The 20,712-nt window shown below is 37.0% G+C and overlaps 2 protein-coding genes across 5 annotated transcripts; both read right to left on the bottom strand.

Annotated features, from left to right (window-relative positions):
- Window positions 1-2,118: 2,118 nt before the first annotated feature.
- On the bottom strand, window positions 2,119-12,534 carry mapk15 (mitogen-activated protein kinase 15). Of its 3 annotated transcripts, none has more exons than XM_059350785.1 (14): window positions 11,972-12,534; window positions 10,278-10,376; window positions 9,992-10,021; window positions 8,495-8,585; window positions 7,924-8,054; window positions 6,931-7,094; window positions 6,630-6,769; window positions 6,475-6,532; window positions 5,107-5,244; window positions 4,750-4,855; window positions 4,308-4,620; window positions 3,944-4,068; window positions 3,627-3,848; window positions 2,119-3,164 (listed from the first exon to the last, which is right to left on the bottom strand). In XM_059350785.1, exons 1-14 carry the CDS (start codon window positions 12,044-12,046, stop codon window positions 2,970-2,972), a joined length of 1,887 nt encoding a protein of 628 aa, XP_059206768.1. In that variant the 5' UTR covers window positions 12,047-12,534; the 3' UTR covers window positions 2,119-2,969. The 3 variants fall into 3 exon arrangements, with proteins under 3 accessions (XP_059206768.1, XP_059206769.1, XP_059206770.1); XM_059350786.1 differs by having other exon boundaries at window positions 3,627-3,779; XM_059350787.1 differs by lacking the exon at window positions 11,972-12,534 and adding an exon at window positions 10,997-11,106.
- Window positions 12,535-15,108: 2,574 nt separating this feature from the next.
- On the bottom strand, window positions 15,109-20,595 carry vps28 (VPS28 subunit of ESCRT-I). 2 transcript variants are annotated; one of them, XM_059350743.1, is made up of 10 exons: window positions 20,574-20,595; window positions 18,747-18,810; window positions 18,592-18,620; window positions 18,395-18,432; window positions 18,199-18,288; window positions 17,993-18,098; window positions 17,724-17,825; window positions 17,299-17,352; window positions 17,121-17,212; window positions 15,109-16,077 (listed from the first exon to the last, which is right to left on the bottom strand). In XM_059350743.1, exons 2-10 carry the CDS (start codon window positions 18,784-18,786, stop codon window positions 15,957-15,959), a joined length of 672 nt encoding a protein of 223 aa, XP_059206726.1. In that variant the 5' UTR covers window positions 18,787-18,810; window positions 20,574-20,595; the 3' UTR covers window positions 15,109-15,956. The 2 variants fall into 2 exon arrangements, with proteins under 2 accessions (XP_059206726.1, XP_059206727.1); XM_059350744.1 differs by lacking the exon at window positions 20,574-20,595 and adding an exon at window positions 20,322-20,557.
- Between the last annotated feature and the right edge of the window lie 117 nt (window positions 20,596-20,712).

Genomic DNA, 20,712 nt, shown 5'->3' with positions numbered 1-20,712 from the left:
GTCACGTGACGTGTGGGAATCTCCGCGTGTTACACAAATGACACAATTTATCTCCGCTCCCGCCATAATGACGCAGTGTTTTTCTTTATGATCGTATGAGAGGGGGGGGAAAGTCGTGCAGTAAACGACCTGTAGTGTCTTTGCAAACAAAACACTGCTATTGAAAGATCTGGATGGATGTGCATGATCATCATGGCACTTAAGTGCAATTTTGAGGTACTTCCAGTGGTGAAAGAAGTACTGTTTTTCATATTTTACTTTAGAAGTAGCAATATTACAGTGTAAAAATACTGTTACAAATCATCACCCTGTTAAAATAATCGCCTAACTCATTCAAGTTTTGCAGGAAACACAAAAAACCAAAAGTGTAAGATATGAGATTTATTGATCATTTCACTCAAAAAGGATGTAACAAAGGATGGCTATTGGCATAGTAATAACACTGTGTGTAAATTATGTAACTTAAGAGAAATAAATAACTTAAGCAATTTTTTGAACATGCTTTTGTGACTTAAGCAAGATATGGTAACACTTTATTTTGAAGGTGTCTACATAAGAGTCACACAAGTCTGTCAGAAACATGACATGACAAGTACCATAAGCATTAATGTTTCATTGTGTCATTAATTCAAAATGTCATTAATGTTCATGAAACCCATGTCATGTTTATGACACGCTCATGTCACTCTTATGTAGACACCTTAGAGTAAAGTGTTACCAATATTAGTGTCAACAATAAAACACTGATAAACTAAACTGATAACAATCTCCCTCTAGCTCTCCTTTGCTGGGTTCTTATCTGATGCCTATGAATGTGGCAAATTGTAAAAGAAGTGATGATGTTAAAGGGGTAAAATCACATGATCTGATCAACTGAGGATGTAAGCGATTTTACCATAGGTGGCCGGTGTCATGAGGAGATGATTTATGCAAAAAAAAATGTTTTGACAAAAAATGGCTTAGGCGATTATTTTAACAGTGTGACAATGAGAGGAAAAAAAGTCGTGCAGTAAACGACCTGTAGTGTCTTTGCAAACAAAACACTGTTACTGAAAGATCTGGATGGATGTGCATGATCATCATGATACTTTAGTACAATTTTGAGGTACTTCTAGTGGTGAAAGAAGTACTGTTTTTCATATTTTACTCTTATAGAAGGAGCAATATTACAGTGTAAAAATACTATGTTACAAACAAAAGTCCTGCATGCAATATCGTACTGAACAATGAATGAAAGTATTGTCATCATAATACAGGCCTACTTGAGTATATATGAATGCAAATGTTCTCATGGCCTTTAATTTATGATTTGACTACAATAATAGACCAAATAATAATAAATAATATAAACAATAGACTACAAATTATTTTATAGGCCTATGCATTCAAGTCCCAGGCCAGACATAATAATTGTTCTTTTTTTAATTATTTCATATGATATATTAAAGAAGTAACATTATTCAGATCCTTTACTTAAGTGGAATGAGCGATATTACTTTGTAAAAACATTATATTACAAGTAAAACTAAGCAAAAGAAATTATAAGTACTCAAAATGCAGAATAGCCTATTTCACACACAAAAAGTATCACTCCAGTGGTTTTTCGAAGTGGGGTCCTTAAAAGGTTTTGAAATGTATGATTGATTTTTTTTATTGTTTATTTTATTGACACTTTTTCTCGATATGTTTGTTCTGAAACGCATTTCAAGCTAGAAGTGTTTTTTTCCTTATGTAAATGATGACAGAGTAGGTAAAAGAGTACTTCCATCACTGATTAAATTATCCTTCAACTACACACTGGGAAAGGTTGCACTTTGTACTCAACTATATTTATCTGACAGCTGTAACTATGCTACAACACTTTTCAGATTATCATTTTACATATAAAAACAAAATACAAGCATTTTTATGACTAAAACCAGTGGTTTCCAACCTTTTTATCTTATGACCTCACAAACAAAAAATTGTCTACCTGGGACCCCTTGACATGTCTCAGATGAGTTGTTAGTAGTTCCACCAATCATTGTATATGATAGACGTCTAATAATATTAATCTTATTAAATTTAAATGAGACCCAAAGAGGTAAAAGTATCCAATATTTCAAGTAAAAGCAAAGATTTGAGTATTTCCACCTCATTTATTATTACATTTTATAGTGGATTGCTGCTGGGTTGAAGAATGTTTTTCTTTCTGTACACATTAGAAGAATATGTAGGCGTATCACTGCTGTAGTCACATGAAAAATAATTCCTTGTTGCATAATCAATTTAAACAACTATTTCAATATTTTACAGTTATTCTGTGTCCATCTGAAGCAACTGGCTTAATGTACATAAACCATTGATTCAGTCATTAGCTACATAGATCAACATGAGAAATCATGGCTGGTTTGACACATAGCGAGTCCCTATCGACCTTGTTTGTGATAATTTATTAAAACAAATATATTTAGGAATATTTAGCATGTAGATGTTAATACATGGTCTCTGTATGGATAGCTAGTCATACAAGTCAACATTTTAGCTGATAATGTGCTACAAAGGTATGCACTTTTTTCCTAAAAATATTACTAAATTACCACAAACTTACTGACCTAAAGGGGCCTTCAGGGCCACTGAAGGTCTGGTGCTTGCCAGGTTGGCAATCCAGCTTTGTGGGAAATGCTTTTCAGTTACACTTGTCCAAGAAAAGACACACATATACATATTTTCATTCATTGCTGGTACAATTTTAAAATGGAATATGACGCCACGCTGGTTTTTTTTACAAATATAATCATTCTTAGAGACAGCCGCAGACATGTCTCCATAGATAAAATCTACATTGTATACAAGAGGTGTAACAGTCTTTTTTTACAAGTTCCTCTTTCAGTTTGCTACATGCTTAAAATCCTAGTGCAAGGCAAACCTTATTGTGTGCTCAAACACATATGCCACCTGGCACTATTTAACTGCTATCATGACAGCAGTTACTGGTTGTAAGGGCGGCTTCGAAGCAGGTTGTCCAGGTCAGTCTTGTTGATTGTACCATAGGCCTGGGAATAGCTGCCAAGTTTGGCTCGAGGGTCACCTGCAGCTGCCACGTTACAGTTACTCTGAAACACTTTCTTGCTGAATCGTGTCGGTGGCCGAGCGTCACGAACCTGAGAGTTGGAGCGCTGGTTCTGCATGGGAAGAAAGATAGGTTAGACATGTAAAAGCCATTTCATCTGTATTATATCTTAGTAAAGCCACCAGGCTTATTGGACACTATACTATTGGACATGATACCCTCCTCTCTTTGAAATATAATTACCTCCTGGTCTTAACAATCTTGTCATTTAAAAAAAAAGAAGACTATTTATGTGTAGGAGCAAAGCAAATGTTGGTGTGTTCATGTGCATGAGTTCTTATGGTCAGACCAGTATGTGTTAAATAGAAACACATGCATAAAATATTTAAAAACTGTAATCCTCCCCCTCCTCCCACTGGTTTGTGCTGTTTGTACGATAGCCAAGTTTTAAAATATCCAGATATTTCCAGGTATTCTTTGTTTAAATCAATATTACATCCAGTATGTAAACAGCCTGAAATAGCATCTCCAAATTGAGTCATATTTTACATGTCCTGAGGTCTGGAGGACTTACAAGGCGTGCAGATGTAACGTATAGCCCAGAGGACAGGGACGGCTCATCCTTGCGAACCAGCGGGTTGTTTTGGGTTTGGTTTAAGGTCAAGGAGAAGGTGCGGTTATGGGCCACAGGGGCTGAGCGACCACGCTGGAGGATCTGGTCCATGGACTGCAGAGGGTAGGGAGGGGAGACGGAGTGAGTCACACAAAGATCATGAGTAGGAGAGAATGCAAGAAGCTAAAAATAAAAAAGGATGTAAAAACGAAACCAGATTACATCACAGCAGCAGAAAACAAAACTGAAAAGTAAGTGGACTGAGGTCTATTGCTTACTTCATGTTGTTGGTTGTTAGTGCCCTCTGTTGGTGATGTTGTTGCACCTCCATTACTGGTCTGCCCCACCAGTCTCCTGCTGGCTGCAGTGGAGGAGTAGTAATGAGGACTCCGAACAAAAGCATCTGAATGAAGAAAAGAAGCGTTTGTTTTCTACCTGAAGGAATGTGTATATGTATATACTGTATGTTTGAGATCAAGGTCATTATTCCCAACTAAAATGGATTTATTTGAATCAAAGCATGTTATTATAAGGGTACAAATGTGAACAGACATCTTACAGAACATTACATTTTTAAATCTCAACTAAACCAGTGCTGAGAATCAATACCAAGCCCGAAAAAAAGAATGAATTCAGACATACTAGGTGCATGTGTGATGGGGTTATATGTGAGTTTTCCCACGCCGGGGCTTGATAATGGACTCGTCTTCTCCACTGCAGGCGGGGTTGATACATTAACAGGCTCAGGTTTAGTGACGCCTGTATGTGGAGGCACGTGGTTCGTCTCTTCCGTCTTTTCATGTTGTGTTTCCCGCTCGTGGACACCATCCCCGTTGACTGCTGCTGGGCCCTTCTCTGCTTTATCCTTCACACTGGGCTTCTCAGTGCCACAGCTTCCATCCTTTGTCTGGATCAGCCTTAACACCCCCTGATTAGTCCTTCTCTCCAGGATCATCTGAAGGGAAATAGAATGACAGTTTAATCAGTGTGATCAGAATAAAAAAGATAATAGTTTCAATACATGTATTATTTTCTATTTTGCAAAGACTAAATTCAAGCTGCCTTGTGAACACTTATTTTGTACCTCATAAAGTTTGTTGCGGTACTGAACCACAGATAACTGTACATCATCATCCACTGGCAGCACGACATCATAGTTAAGCGCTGGCTCTTTGGCTGGATTATGAAACCTCCAGAGACAGAAGACACAGTGAATATGGATAAATTATAGCACATGATGGTATTAAAGTGACAATCCAAATGTCTATAAACTTGTTCTAGCATGGGCAGCAAATCACACAAAAGAAAAGATTGATTCTAACTGTATAACTAAGCAAACAAAATTGAATAAAACAGACAAAAGACTACAGTCATGTTGCTGCAAGGGAAACCACAGTTTCTAATTTACAAATTAATCTGAATAATTCTTGATCTTTAATACCTGGCTACATATGGGTGTTGGAGGGCTTGTTCTGCAGTCAGGCGCTTGTCTGGGTTGAAAACTAGCAAACCTCTCAACAGTTCAAGAGCATCTGGAGGCACAGACGACTGGAGAAGATCCTCTAAAGGCACCTGTGGTCTGGTGAAGGAAGGAAGAGAGTTCTTTTAAAAAGGTGCTTTAGAGATTTAGCATTGCACTGGTTCAACATTTTCACTCATTGAAAAATAAAAAAAGAGATGAAAAAAATGGATGCTGGAAGAGCAAGAGAAAGCATCTTTTTTATTCCATGCATTTGACTTCTTTGTCAAAACATTCTTTTGATAATGATAATTCACTTATATCACGGAAAAACGAAATAGAATAGAGCCATTTCCCTTACATTTTTGTGGTATTTTTTATGTATAAAGGAAGAAGATAACACAATTTATACTTTGTTGAGAAGATAATTAATTTAACTTATTTCAATAGTTAGATTTTTTATTCACCCCATTAACACCTTATTTTGCAAACTGGACATTTTAAACATACCTTAACAAGTCATTTAACTCCTTTTGAGCAAGATAACAAATGTTGTTTTCCAATAACGAGTGAATTATTTTGTTATCTAGAGAAAACATGAGGTTGTTTTTCTCAGGAGAACAACATAATTAACTTGTGGTCTTGAGGAAACATGATTTTAAAAATTATTGTAAGCATGGTCGTTCTCATTTTCACTCTCCCTGCTCACAACATGGCCTTCTGACGCTGTCATTGATTAATTTATGATTTTGCTTTGTCACTGTGACGTCACTACATCTCTGCAACTACAAGGGCACTCGTGAGGACATCTGCCAAGGCGATGTCCTCTCTAACTATGTTAAGTCAAGTGAAAATAATTTGTGTATCTGCCCTTTGATTTGCATTCTCTCCTAAAGGTAATGGGTTGTTCCCTGGCCCATGCTACATCCTTGTAAATTTCATGAAAATTAGGCCAGTAGCTCTTCCGTAATCCTGCTGACAGACAAACTGAAATGAAAACATAACCTCCTTGTTAATCACTAGATCTCCAAAATATCACCGCTCCTGCTCTCTCTCGAGCGTGTAATCAGCCCTACCTCCACTTGTAGGCTCTGATAAGTCTTTCCAGTTAGAAAGAGGAAATTTATTATGGTCATTGTTTTTAGGAGTAACAAGGTCAGAAAGAGGCCAAGCAACATCAACTCTCATATATAAACAGAGAAAATCCATGAGTCGACTAAGTGAAATTCAATGCATTTTTGTTGTTTTTATCTTTACATGTACATAAATAAAAATAACATCTCCAGTGTTAACATATTCTGTGTACAGGATGATTTTCACAACATGAACATTTAAAAAAAACGCTCTTACTTCAGTAGCATCCTCTGAATGACAGATGACCCATATTCAGACTTGATTGCGAGAATATCTGAAAATAAAATGGCATTTAATAAATCTTAGTGATGGATTACATTACTAAAAGTGTGAGGGGTTTAAATGAACTTTATCTGGAGTTCTTTCATCACCTTCTGGGCTGGGGTGTGGGATGGCACTCATGATCTTCTCTATTTGGTTGATGGTGGACGTCCCGGGAAACAGGGCTTTTCCCAGCAGCATCTCTCCCAGGATACAGCCAAGGCTCCACATGTCCACACCTTTAGTGTACCTTTGGACAAAATGTATTCCTCTTACAGTCTGGTACACTTATTTTCCAAAAGAAGTATGCTGTCCCTGACCATCTTCATTGATGTTAAATGAACTGCTGTGTGGAATAAGAAGAGGATTTGGTTCAGATACTGACTAACAGATGCTCATCACAGTTAATACCTCGTGGATCCCAGCAGGATCTCAGGAGCTCGGTACCACCGCGTCGCCACGTACTCCGTCAGCGCTGGATTCCCACTGTCCTCTTGGATCTGATTGAGAGATCTGGCCAAGCCAAAATCACACAGCTTGACTACACAGTCGGTGTCCAGCAGCACGTTGGACGGCTGTGGGAAACACAGACAAGAGAAACATTCTTCACAGCGACAATAATAGTTTGGTTTTCACTTTTCTACAGAGAGGTCAGCTTGACCACGGTATGAAAACAGAAATTATACGAAGAGTAAAACGAGGTGGATAAGCAGATAAATAGGAACGAGGGAGGGATGAAATTGTAGGCCATTTTGTGTAGCCAAGTCAGCAGATTTCATCCAGAAAGTAGTATATTCATGAGTATTTTCTGACATAAGAGCTTAGATTTATGCAAGAACTGAAACAATTAATTGTTAAATTGATTTGCAAAACATGTATCTGTGACCATCATGATAATCTGTTCATTTTAAAAGTCATATTTTTCTCCCAGAAATGTCACACACCTTGGTTTAAGCTTCTTAATTGTGAGGATTTCCTGCTTTTCTGTGTTTTATATCAGCATAGACTGAATACCTTTTGGATTTTGGACTGTTGGACAAAGAAAACAAGTAATTTGAAAATCTCAATTTGGGATAATATAAATTGTGACTTGTATTTTTTTGCTATTTTCAGACCTTTTGAAGACTAAACAATTAATTTATTAATTAAGAAAGTAATAGAAAGCTGTTTTAAAGCACCACTTTGGTCAATCACATATATATAATATATGTATGAAAAATGAATAAAATCATGATTTTGTTGGAAGAAGGGCTCTTAAGAGCATTTTAACTATTGGTCATTTCTCGTTTTCGAACTCTCTAGCATTCTCGTGCATTTAGAGTAGAAATCCATCATTGCAGTATTTTTTCTGTGTTTGAAACTGAATTGGGTTCTGAACCTATTAATATTCTCCTCCTAGCATACCTTTTGGTCCCTATGGATAACATTTCCTGAATGCAGGTATTTGATGGCTTTGAAGAGCTGGTACATCACATAACGTTTGTGGATGTCCTTCAGTAGGGTGCCTTTCTTTATCACTGCATGCAGGTCGGTATCTGGAACAAAGCAGAAAGCAAAAATGTACGATAATATTACTACTACAGTAACACTACCAATGACTGGATAGTAAATTGTCAGCAGTTATTTGCTCCTACATAGTCATTTTCACAGTGTTTTCAACCAAGTCCCAAAAATGAAATGCCAGAGAGAAACAGTGGAGGTCTGTGCTGGATGCTGGTGCACAGTCATGGATTAGACTGCAGAGAGGGGGAGGCCAATCTGTGGACTCAGCAGTAAGACAGTGCAGCCAGCCAAAGGAAGCAGAAACACACACACACACACGCACACACACACACACGCACGCACGCACGCCCCTTCAGTGCCAAGTTCGACTGCAATGAACCACTGTAGCCTTTACTCTTCCCCACACTGATGTGTCATTTGATAATTATTTTTTATGCAATGCTTCTGTACAAAAACTTTGAAAACCTCTCACCCATATATTCAAAGATGAGGTAAATGTCTTTATCATTTTGAGCTCTGATGACATTTAGAAGTTTGACGATGTTGGGATGATCTCCAAACTCCTGCAAACAGAAAGGAGAGTTTTAGTAAAAAGAACCCACACAAACAAAAACTGTTTGGCCCATAATAACTGGAAGGTATTGTGTAAATGTTTTGCACACAAAAGGGCAAGCTTCAACAGAGGTTGCATAATGGTCAGGTTAAACCCAGGTCTGGAATTTCACTGGAAGATGACAACAGCTGATTAAAGGGGCAGAGAAACAGCTGAAGGTCACATTAATGTAGGTCAACAGATAAAAGAGTCAAACAAGAACATGTTATACAGTAGTGTTCAATATAATAGCAATCCCATGTGACTAATCTATTGTACCTGCTGGTACCTTGTTTGCCATGTAGCAATAAAAATATACTAAAAACCTGGATTAATCTGGTTAGTCACATTGGACTGCTATTATATTGAACACTACTGTATAAGGATATAAAGCAAAGTGGGACAGGTACATTATTGCTACTCATTGTCAGTCAACTTCAGGATAATGACAAAGTAACGTAAGACAATATAAGTTATAAAAAAAAGTGACAAAAAATTGATAGCTTTGGAAAGTGAATTTAAAACGGGGATGTGCGATTCAACGTTTAAAAAGAAATGACTGCATTGTTTACTGTTGCTGAAAATGGAGAAGATTTCAAGATTTGAAGGACAGATTCACACTGAGGAGTTAAGAATGTATTTAATTAAAAAAATATTACAACAAAAAGTAAAAAGGGAGGCACCAGAAGAAAATAATTCCATGGTAAAGGTGGTTTTCTCTAGAAGTGAAAGAAGCCGTGCTTAACAGGCACAAGCATGGGAAAAATTGAACAGGTTTAGAAATATAGAGTTGTACATTTCAGTGTTAAATTGAAAAACAAAACAAAAACACTGTTATGTTGATACGTCTTATGCGTCATTACTTTTCACATGTGAAACTGAGCAGCTGTACAATCAGTTCACAAACCGTTGCAGCATGTTTCTGCCAACAAAGCAAAGAACTAGGAGGAAACGGTAATGGAAAAATAAACAGTGCTGTGCCAGAGTAGCGAGGGCATGGTACAACTTCTGTAGCAGCATCAAGGCAGATTTTTTATGAATACAGCAAATCACCTTGTGTAGTATATTGTATAGGAATACAAAGGTAGTTTTGCTGCTGTTGTGTGGGCAGGTTTTTTCTAGAGTTAGTGATAGAGCTTGTTCACTGATTAAAGACAGCAGTATCCTCAGACACAATCATCACTGTATATCAAGTGTACATTCTCTGCACACTTAATACATTCAGAAGAAGACTGGACAAAGAGAGAAAAGATGGGGAAAATGTAGAGAGTGGAGCCCAGATTAATAACCTTTCTGTTTTTGGTCTTGAATTAAAGAGAAATATCGTATGATGATCAGCTGACTCTTATTACACTTAAGCACAATTATTGTTTTTACCTGAAGGAACATGATTTCCCTGAATGTCCGCTGCAAAAGGAAAGAAAATGACAGTAAGAAATTAACTCTACAAGCAACACACAAGACCATAAACTAAGCACACACAAGCCTCCTGTTCTAAATAATCATTAGCCTGTCTTTCTATTGAAACAGGCAGGGAGCCAATTTATACAGAGTGACTGCAAGCTAATTATCATATGGTATTGAGACATGAATGAAGTTAACAAGCTACAATAATAACAACGTTACTTCATTGTCATTTAGATCAGATAAATCAAAAACACACCTGGGCATCTGTCCTGTTCCTGAAGGCGTCAAAGATCTTCTTCACAGCCACGATCTCACCTGTCTGTCTGTCAACTGCTTTCCATACAATGCCATAAGCCTGACAGAAATAAAACGTACCGGTAACAAGAGGTGTAAATCGATAACATATTTGCCATGATACAATTTATATTTGATTCAATTCAGAGGCCTGTGATCAATATGAGGCAATATCTAATGTCCATTAAACACATTTTTTCAAACTTAAATAAATATAATTTAACTATTTTACGACTTGGATCTTCCAGATTACATTGTTAGCAGTTTTGGTATTTATTTGCTCATAATTATTTATATTTCTATATATTTAACATTTTTATACACACCACAATTACTAGCACTAGTTATTTTCTATACTGTTGTTGTTCTTGTTGTCAGGTGGGTGGTGATCCTCTGTGAGGCACCTGGGGATATTCATTTCACAACAAAAAATGGAGAGACTTAATAAATAATAAAGTAATTGTATTGTATGTACCTCTGGTTTTTTTGTATTCCCAATTTAAAAAAATAACTTAATAGTATTTTTAAAAATGGTCGTATAATGTCGAAGAGTTTCTCTCTGAACATGATTGTGTTTTTTTCTTGGCATAAAAAATGGCAGGTCTATGGATAAGTTCTAAACATAATGGCGTGTGCCTCTTAAAAAATGCAAATGTCGTTTTTAACTATAAAGAACTGAACCTCTGATCCTCATTAATAGAAGCAAAGGTAAGTGCCCTTGGTGGGAGCTACAGCCCTGACTGTAGTGATGGGAGAGTCACGGTGCTGATAAAGGAGGTGAAATCAAGCATAACAGAGGCAGCAGTGAGGCAGGGCCTCAGACCATATTGTTACTGTAGAGACACAAGGAGCAGCACTGTCACAGGAGGCAGTGGATCAGATTCACACAGCATGCATGGTGACTTTAGTGCCTGTCAACCCCACGCCCCAAAACAAGAGATAGTGATGCATATTTACGGTATATTTAAAGCAATTTTCTGGAATAAAAAGCACTTTATGACCCCTAAAGCCAATCAGCACAGTGTTGCTCACTGTTGGTAGCTCCCTGAAGTTGACCAACGCACTGGATGCCACTAGCTAACAGGTTGTTGGTGTAAACAGGTTCTACAGCTGTGTAACATGAGACACATCGGCCCTCAGGTATGTTTGTCCAATATGACGCGCCAACGTGGAAGTTACCACCTGGCTATTGCAAGCAGAGCAACAAGTGAGTCTCTGTGGACGGTGTATGGAAAGACACCAGTCTGTTTTTAGTCCTCTGGCAACCTTACTAATGGAGAGAAAAACAAAATAGTTTGAACTCTAATGGGAAGTGTCCTCATACATCAGCTGATCTGCAAAGAAAGAGTTTGTCCTGCCAAAGTAAATAAAGCCCTTTCTTACAACACTGGTGTTCACTTAGGACCTTAAGTCTGGATCATTTCAGGAATTTTCCTAAAGGCTAAAGTACAAAGGGCTTAAAATATGTAGTAAACATAAATGTACAGCTATAGAGGTTCATGTAAAGACAGCATTGGGAGTGTTTGGTAATTCATAAAACCTTTGCAACTATGGATGCATGCCAAAGGTACAAGGTGTGTAATTAGTTTTATAGCCTGGGCTTAATTAGCGTTTTCCATTAAAATGCAGTAAATTAAGAGACAAAAAGTCACTCACCCCCTTTCCAAGTCTCTTCTTGATTTCATACTTCAGAGAAATGTGGTCCTCCACCTCAGATACGTTTTTACTCATGTTTATTTTCAAAAGTATGTCCTCTGCTTATGCAAAAAGGATCACCATACTCTATGATTAGTCCTGAAAAAGATCTCGGATATCCGGAAAACAGGTGGTTGGTGGAAATAAGCTGGTAAACTGAATTGTGGAGGCAGTGCCGTCAGAGCAGCAGCGGCAGTTTCAAATTGAAGGATAATTTCCCACAATACACAGTAAAAAAAAATCATGGAAGTAAAAAAAAATGTCTTTTAAGTTAGCAGCTTTGTATCGTTTCTGGCAACCCACATGCGACCCTTTTTATCCTTCTCAGTGCAGTCAAGACATCGGGTTGCTTCCTGTTCAGTCAGCGTCGGTCGAGAAACAGCAGGTCCGTTTTTAAATACATTTAGCGACTATAAATACACTCTGTGTAACCTGTAGTGTGCTGAAGCTGTGGTTATTTGTCCAGGTGATGGTCAGTGTTCCCTGAGTTTCGATTCTCCCTCACTGTTGCAAACAGCGATCCGGACAGTTTTGTCGTTACTTGTCGTCCTGGTAACGAATACGCTGCTGCCTGGTTCTTAAAGGAGCCGCCGCACAGATAAACAATTCCTGCTTCACTAAATCATAATGGGCATCTGTTATCAGGGGGATTAGTGCTCTACCGCAGTAGTTCTCAACCTTTTTGAGTCGTGACCCCCAATTTAACATGTATGTTGTCCGTGACCCCCGCTCACTGAACACAATCTCACACGCACAGTTCAGATCACCCAAAAAAGAAACAAAATGACCAAAAAAGACAAATTGTCCACATAATGACCAAAAAAGACACAAAATGACCAAAAAAAGACACAAAATGACCAAAAAAAGACAAAAAATGACCAAGAAAAGGAAACCAAATGACCAAAAAAGACACAAATTGACCACAAAATGATTAAAAAAAAGACACAAAATGACCTAAAAAGACACAAAATGAACAAAAAAAGACATTAAGTGACCAAAAAGACTAAAACAAATGATTTGGCGACCCCCAGAAATCATCTCGCGACCCCAATTGGGGTCCCGACCCCAAGGTTGAGAATAGCTGCTCTACCCTATGGGTGAGGGGTTGGGATTATATGTTGTTGTTTTTTTATTATATGCAAATTTTCATGATGGCTTCCATCGAAATGATGCAAGCTTCTACGGCTGCCAAGAGAACTGTCATTAAGAACTGGTTTGAAACTGTCACGAATTTCAAGAGAACCTGGCTTTTGTTGTTTCAACAATAGGTCAAGGTCAACAGCCAGGATTAATAATGCTATACCTGAAACCATACTCAATTGGTCTAAAGTTATTGCTGTTGTCCAAGGGTTACTTTGAATTTAGTTAACTTTTCATATGATTCTCTTTTATCCTGTAATCTGTGTATATTACCAGTCTCTCTATATTAATGTTTGGGCTAAATTCATGTTTCTTTTTTTCTTTCTTTTTTGTTTGTCTGTTTTCGCCGTGTGGCTTTGTACTGTGGTGTCGTCGTTTTTATTGTTGTTGTTGTGGTTATCCTTCATATTATTCTATGTATGTTATTTGTGTTTACATTACGTGTAATTTGTAAATATGTGTCTGAGTCTTTGTTGTCTAGAATTGTGTTTAAGTGTCTTGTTTTCATATTGTGGCTCCTAATAGGTAATCCACTGTTCTTTTTTGTTTAAAAAAATTATTTCCTGAGAATGAGTTCCTAAAAGTGGTTATTTAATGAGGTTGTTCTACTGGTTTTAGTTCTGTGGGAAAATATGACCAGTCATCATAAGCAAGTAGAGAACAAAAAGGTGAGTAACTATTGCACCTGTCAGTTATCAACACTGGGTACAGTGGTGGAAGTATTCAGATCCCTTACTTAAGTAAAAATACTAATACAACTATGCAGGATTACTCCACTACAAGGCCCACATTCAGCACTTACTTAAAAAAAATAATAAGGGTGACAGCATCGAAACTGACTTCAAGTATCAAAAATGAGTACTCAAACCCCGGTTCATCAAAACTTGGTCTACATTTATTAAAAAATTCACCTCTACAAATGCCTGATCCCAATTACACAGAACTTTGCAACACACCTCTTTTTCCTTTTCCCTGAAATAATCACACACACACATATGTATATATATATATATATATATATATATACAAGCACTTATAAATACAAAGTACACACACACACACACACATATAGCATTTACATAAAATTACCCCCATTGGTCAGGCTACCTCCTTGATTGTCTGTCTGTCTGTCTGTCTGTCTGTTGATTTGCTTATCAGCATATATGTATGGCCACACAATAACCCTCCTCCTACTTGTTAACCATCAGAAATCAATGTTAACAACAACTGGTGTGGTAAATATCTACTTTTTATTTTGATTATTTACCTATTTTACCTTAGATTGTTTTATATATTCCAAATATGTTACTGTATCGTTTTTTTCATGCATTTATGTAAGCAGCATTTGACTGTTGTCCAGGTAGGGTTGATTTTAAATACTTAATATACTTTTTTGTGGTTTCATTTATAAACATGCGTAATCATTTAACATGGATTGAATTTTTTCATGTTAACTCTTGACCTGAAAATAACTAAAGCTGGCAGCTAAATGTAATGGAATAAAAAGCACAGTCGTTTGCCTCTAAAATGTAATGAAATAGAAGTTTAAAGTTACATATGTGGAAAAACTCAAGTAAAGCACAAGTACCTCAAAACTACTGAAGTACAGTACTTGAGTAAATGTCTGACTGGGTAACCCATTTATATTACATTCAACTTCAGAGAACTAATGGTTTTTAACAGTTCTATTATTCAGTAAGATGTCACATAATTTATATGGTTTAGGACGATGCAAAGGGAAAAAATAATTTAATTGTATTCACACACAACACAAATGAAGTTGGAGGTAGATTTTTCATCTTTATTTCTAAAAAGGTGTTACATGCTCTCATTTAAAAATCAAAACTATTATTTACAATGATAAATCTTAATAAATATGTTCGCCCTAATGGTGTCTGAGGGTTGAAACATATTTAGCAAGCAAAAAAAGAAGGGGTGTGTCCAGCTTGCTTTTACCACATTTCATGTGACCAAACCCTCACTTCTAAATGAAATATGGATTACATATAACAGAAAACAGGGTTAGAAAATGTACACAAATAATTCCTTCCACCATAGATTCAATACAATTATTAATCAGAAGTGCAGTTTCACAAACGATTATTTCAGCTGCATTTATTTTAATTTAACTGACAGCCTATGTCAGCTTATTTTTCTATCAACAAAAACTATTGCAGGAATTTGCAGTAAACATGTGTGATAGAAAAACAAAATGTTATACAGAACAGTAAAGCTAAGTGGATAGAATTAGGGTACCAAAAAGAAAAAAATATATATTTATCTTTCCAATAATATAAAGGCTTTGGCTGTTGCAACCTTTTCTTCGTGTGCAGACTTTGCCCAAATATAATTGTATCAATCATGCTTCTTTGTTGGTGCTCTGCAAAACTTAAGTATAAAATTAGACCTTTTTGATATTACAGTACAAAGTTAGAAGTAAACTGTTTTGTTGAGGGCAGAATAAACAGCCAATGTTAAATGATTTATCACACAAGTTTGGTTAGAAAAGAGGCCGATGGAGCGTCTCGCAGCACAGGGTGAGCCTGGTGGGCAAGGCTACAGGCAGCAACATGTACCAGATACAGCGGAGTTTACAAGGCGGTGAAGTTCGAATGGTACAAAACATGAATACAAAGACATAGGAAACAGGAAAGAATTGGGAGGATATGAGACAGAAAACCTGTCTAGATATAAATCCGCTCCCTACCAACAAGCAGAGGGAGAAAGTAGAGTGTTTTCTTTTTTTTAACTTAATAGATATTACAGTCAGAATTTCAGACAGATGGATCAATAATGGACAGATGTTTTAGGAGGAGTGGAGGAAGCGATTGAAGGCATTGTAAGCCGACTCCAAGTCAAACAGCATCTGGCGCACCTGATTATCATCCAACTCGTCTGAGGCTGACATGCTGCTGAGGGTGGTCAACCTGATGAGGACAAATACAAATCAAGGCATATGAGAGTTATGATAAAAAAGACTTACACACACTTTCATAGGTTTAGGACTGCTGAGGATCAATGCAGAAATGTAATACTAAAGTAGGTTATACAGTACATGCAGTTAAGGATGTGTCAATTTGATCTGACATGATTTTCACAATACGTAATACAAATTTACTTGGAGATATCCTGTGGAGTTGTTGGGCATTAGTAACACACAGGTTTCTATAATACCAGATACTATAGGTGTTAATAGGTATAAACTAGAGGTAGGTGTGTTAATCTCAAACCATTTACAGGATGTTTGGTTCAGTATGCAACATGTATGTGGTATGCCCTGTGACCCAAACAGTTACTGTCAAATTTTCTATTAATGTCTACATGCTCATGTGCCCAGAACAGAAATTCTGGATTGAGATTTACCTGCAATGTTTAGGCAGTGCACCTGTTGTTGTTTATCAGCTGTAGCATGCTAGTTGGTTTGGCCCGGTTAGTTAAGCTCAATTGACAACGATTTGTGTCTAAATGCATCCTGACATTTTACAGCTAAAGTTAGGTATATCTGTGGATGCATTTCAAACATTCCAGTGTTGATTTGACAAAATCAAACTGGAAGGCAAATCCTTCCTCCCACAGCGACCAGACAGCTTCCAACTACAGATTCAGAGTGCGTCAAAGTAAAATCTACTAAATACTGTGATGTGTTTATCACTGTGTACTGTCACTCACTAGTTTAAGCGGAAACATACAGATCGACAGTTCCAGCTTTTGTCTGGCTTGTTCTACAACAGCATTTAACCCGATAGTCTTCTGCAAATCATTACACATGGATTAAATCAGTGAATTTAGTATTAGTTTAATTTATGGACACAATCATCAAGCAAGTATGTGTCAACTGTGACTAAAGTAGCACTTAGTATTCTAAGTGACATTAAGCTGAACAACATGACAAGGTGTATAAGTACATACTAAACATTGCATAAATATTACAATATAAACACTGCAAACTGGGTGGCCCATTAAAACTAACCAGAGGCTGACTTTGTCCTTCGCCTCGGAGTCTGGCGGCATGTTGCTCATTCTGTTCATGGTTTCCATCAGCTCCCTCAGGTCTGGCTGGATCTGGATCAACACAAAATAATCAGTTAAGCAGCTGTTTTACAGTAAGACTGTTATTATCTAAGTTTTATATAATTGTTTTTATTTACCTCATCCATGGCCCTGATCTCCAGTCTCAGCTTGTCCATCACAGTGATGAAGAGCTGAAAGGGAAAGTAACAAATAATGAAACAATGCCCAACATACTTTCCAACTTCCACAAGAGGGATTTTTTTTAACAGTCAGCAATACAAACAGGGCACACCGTCTACAGAATCATACTGCCTGTCCACTGATTTTATTAGTGTGTCAGAGTTTATGATTTAAGACCAAAGTTGGCATTGGATACGGCTGGCACCATCCATCCACATTCTTCATGACTGACCACAGGATGAGCCAAATTAAGTGAAACCACTTCAACCACTGAGTGCTTGAATGGAAAAAGACTGCAATCTTTTTTATTCTGGCACACACCCAAAATAAGCTTCCCATTTGTGCTGACTGTTTAATAAGATGGAGAGGAGAGAAGACGTACAGAAACTATATCTGCAATGCAGCGGTTCAGGTTGCCCTTGTCATCCTTGATGGTGATTGGCCGATCCTCCTTAATCCTTTCCATGGCTAATGGGCAGTCGAGCTAGGAGACAAAATGACAAGAGTAACATCCTTATTTAAACTCCAAATCCAAGAAAACTGGTTAATTTCCGGACCAATTGGTGGAAATGGTCACAAATAAAGTCAAATAGGTCAAAATTAATATAATTAAATAATTAAGATTATTAAATAATCTAATTGAGAACTCACTCTGTACTTCCTGCAAAAATCGTCAATGGAGCCCACATCAGAGCCCTGCACCTGTTTGAAAGCAGCTTTATACTGAACCAACAGCCTGGAACAGGAAGCAGTGTACCTGTAACACACAACTCCTGCACATTAATACGACATACAATAACAGGCACAGGTGGTATTGAGTCTTTTAAACATACAATTCATACTCAAGTAAAACTCACTCGTTAGGTGTGACGCAGTCTTTGATGTAAGCCTTCTCCAGGGCCTGAAGGGTCTTGACGACAGCAAACAACTCTGCCATGTTATCATACCTTCAGAAACAGGATTAAAAGTGTTACAACACTAGTCATGTTATGAATATCTGGGTTACTCTGTGTTCATGTTAGGCATGTTATTGGTCATATATATTACACTTACTTCTCTCGTTCTCTTGCATTCTTGTATAATTTCACTTCCTGAAAAGAGATGATTTGTGGTGAGGGCCTTTACTATGAAATATTACATGTTTCTGAATTAAATAAACAGATAATTCTAATTCCATAAATTATTGTGTTTCTTTATTTTATGCAGATTGCAAAGCCTTACATAAAGCACAAAAAAATAGTGACATTTACCTCATATAACTCAGGCTTATTGGCCGGAGCTGTGGAAAAGGGGAAAAAAATGCAGACTATGAGTGACATTCACTGTAATTTTCTCTTGAAAGGAAATTGACTGAATAATTTAAAACACCTAAATTGTGGACATTCGATCTATTTGAATGATTTACCTCCTCCCACACCTCCAGTTACTGGAATCCCATGAAACATGATGCTGATGTATTGGAACTTTATCTGGAAAAGATTTAAGATTTGATACAATGTATCAAATAACTGACTGATAATTGTGGACAAACACCTGGACAAATCAAACTGCACTGCAAAGAAGCAAAACTCTTTCCGACTGTTTATAAATTAAAGTTTTCCTCAAGTTATATTTAAAATGTTGCTATAATACGTGGCATGGAATGTCTTGAAGACATTTTCTGGATTATCACTTTCACCATTTGATGTCAAAATGATCTAAGGAGAGCAATGTCAGATTGAAACATTCTTAATATAATTTATAGCTGCCAAGTCGAGGATACTGTACAAGAAACTTTACTTTTCAGTATTATGTTGTCTTTCTTATACACTTGTTTCTTAGGGGACAAAGCACTCTGCTAGCATCATAAAAATGATACCTTTTCTAGTCTACCGGCATCTAGGTTGCATCTATTGCAAATATAATTGGTGCTGTAGTACATTTTTTGCCAATTTCTATAACATACCCTGAATATGAGTGGACAAGATCAAGGATATGGTCTTGGCACAACAAATTCCTGCTCCCAAATTTACTTCAGGATTGTTGGATTAGGTCAAAGGGAATACATTGATTTATAAATGCTAGAGGTGGAATAAACCTCTATGGAGTAAAACATCAACCTTTAGGACACAGGACCATTTTAGTTACAGCCTTAAGGGTCGAGATGCTATTGTCATTTTTAATTAACCTGATGAGCATAACATCACACTGTTAAAATAATCGCCTAAGTCATTTTTTTGTCAAAATTGTTGTTTTTTTTTTGTCTAAATCATTTCCTCATGACGCCGGCCACCTATGGTAAAATCATAATGGCCTATGTCAAGTGTGTGACTTAAGTGGATTTATTATGCCTAAGTCAAAATAAAATGTGACTTAGGCAATTTTTTGAACATGCCTTTGAATTAAGCAAGATATGGTAACATTTTATTTTGAGGTGTCTACATAAGAGTGACATGAGCGTGTCATAAACATGACATGGGATGTGTCATGAACATTAATGACACTTTGAAGTAACATTAACGCTCATGGTACTTGCCATGTCATGTTTCTGAAAGGTTTGTGTGACTCTTATGTAGACACCTTCAAAATAAAGTGTTACCATATCTTGCTTAAGTCACAAAGGCATGTTCAAAAAATTGCCTAAGTCCTTTATTTCTCTTAAGTTAAATAATTAACACACAATGTTATTACTATGCCAATAGCCATCCATTGTTACATCCTTTTTGAGTGAAATGATCAATAAATGTCATATGTTACACTTCTGGTGAAGTTTTGTGTGTTTCCTGCAAAACTTGAAAAATTAGTTAGGCGATTATTTTAACAGGGGGACGATAATATTATTGTTATGTCATATCTATGCCTCTAAGGAAAGGCAGACTGTTCGCTGTTTCCGACAGTAGCTAGACATCACAAAGGCTTACAATGCTGCCGCGTTGAGTTTAAACATGTTGTTACACTCAAAACAAGTAGCTTATTCTCTAAAAAAAAAAGGGATGAGAACCTTTTTAGCTGAAGAGAGACGATGACCAGCCTTCAATATCTTGTTTTGCCGAACTAGCTAGTCCGAAGTTAGCTGTCGATGCTAGCTCGTAAGCACTTCCTTAATGATTTATTATAACTGAGCGGTACAGGTACTTGTTTGTGAATACTAAAGTTTGTATTAGAGACTATTGTTGTGGTAACAGTTAAGACGCTCGCTGTATTTCTGTAATATTAGTTATTAATCGACGGAATTAAAAGACACTTTACCTACCCTTTCGGCAAGCGGCTGTGACGTCAATGTAAACACACCCTCCACTGAGGACCCGCAGACGTCAAAATATTAGGTGTCCATAGGGCCTTAATAAAAATGAATACTTTTTGAGATTAATGCTGGCGTATCAAATATAAGT

This window comes from Centropristis striata, chromosome 14, assembly GCF_030273125.1.
Source record: "Centropristis striata isolate RG_2023a ecotype Rhode Island chromosome 14, C.striata_1.0, whole genome shotgun sequence".
NCBI classification, from domain to species: Eukaryota; Metazoa; Chordata; class Actinopteri; order Perciformes; family Serranidae; genus Centropristis; species Centropristis striata.
The sequence above is the reverse complement of the archived record's forward strand: the minus strand, read 5'-3'. Positions and strand labels throughout refer to the sequence as shown.

Bases quoted from the DNA above. Each gene is read 5' to 3' on its own strand.
- vps28 (XM_059350743.1), bottom strand. From the start codon at position 18,786: ATGTTTCATGGGATTCCAGTAACTGGAGGTGTGGGAGGAG. The intron at 18,433-18,591 runs GTAAATGTCACT...ATCTCTTTTCAG, and splicing joins ATAAGCCTGAGTTATATGAG to GAAGTGAAATTATACAAGAA. The intron at 18,289-18,394 runs GTAAGTGTAATA...CTGTTTCTGAAG, and splicing joins AATGCAAGAGAACGAGAGAA to GTATGATAACATGGCAGAGT.
- mapk15 (XM_059350785.1), bottom strand. From the start codon at position 12,046: ATGAGTAAAAACGTATCTGAGGTGGAGGACCACATTTCTCTGAAGTAT. The intron at 10,377-11,971 runs GTGAGTGACTTT...TATTTCTGTCAG, and splicing joins AGAAGAGACTTGGAAAGGGG to GCTTATGGCATTGTATGGAA. The intron at 4,621-4,749 runs GTACAAAATAAG...ATTTCCCTTCAG, and splicing joins ACCGCAACAAACTTTATGAG to ATGATCCTGGAGAGAAGGAC.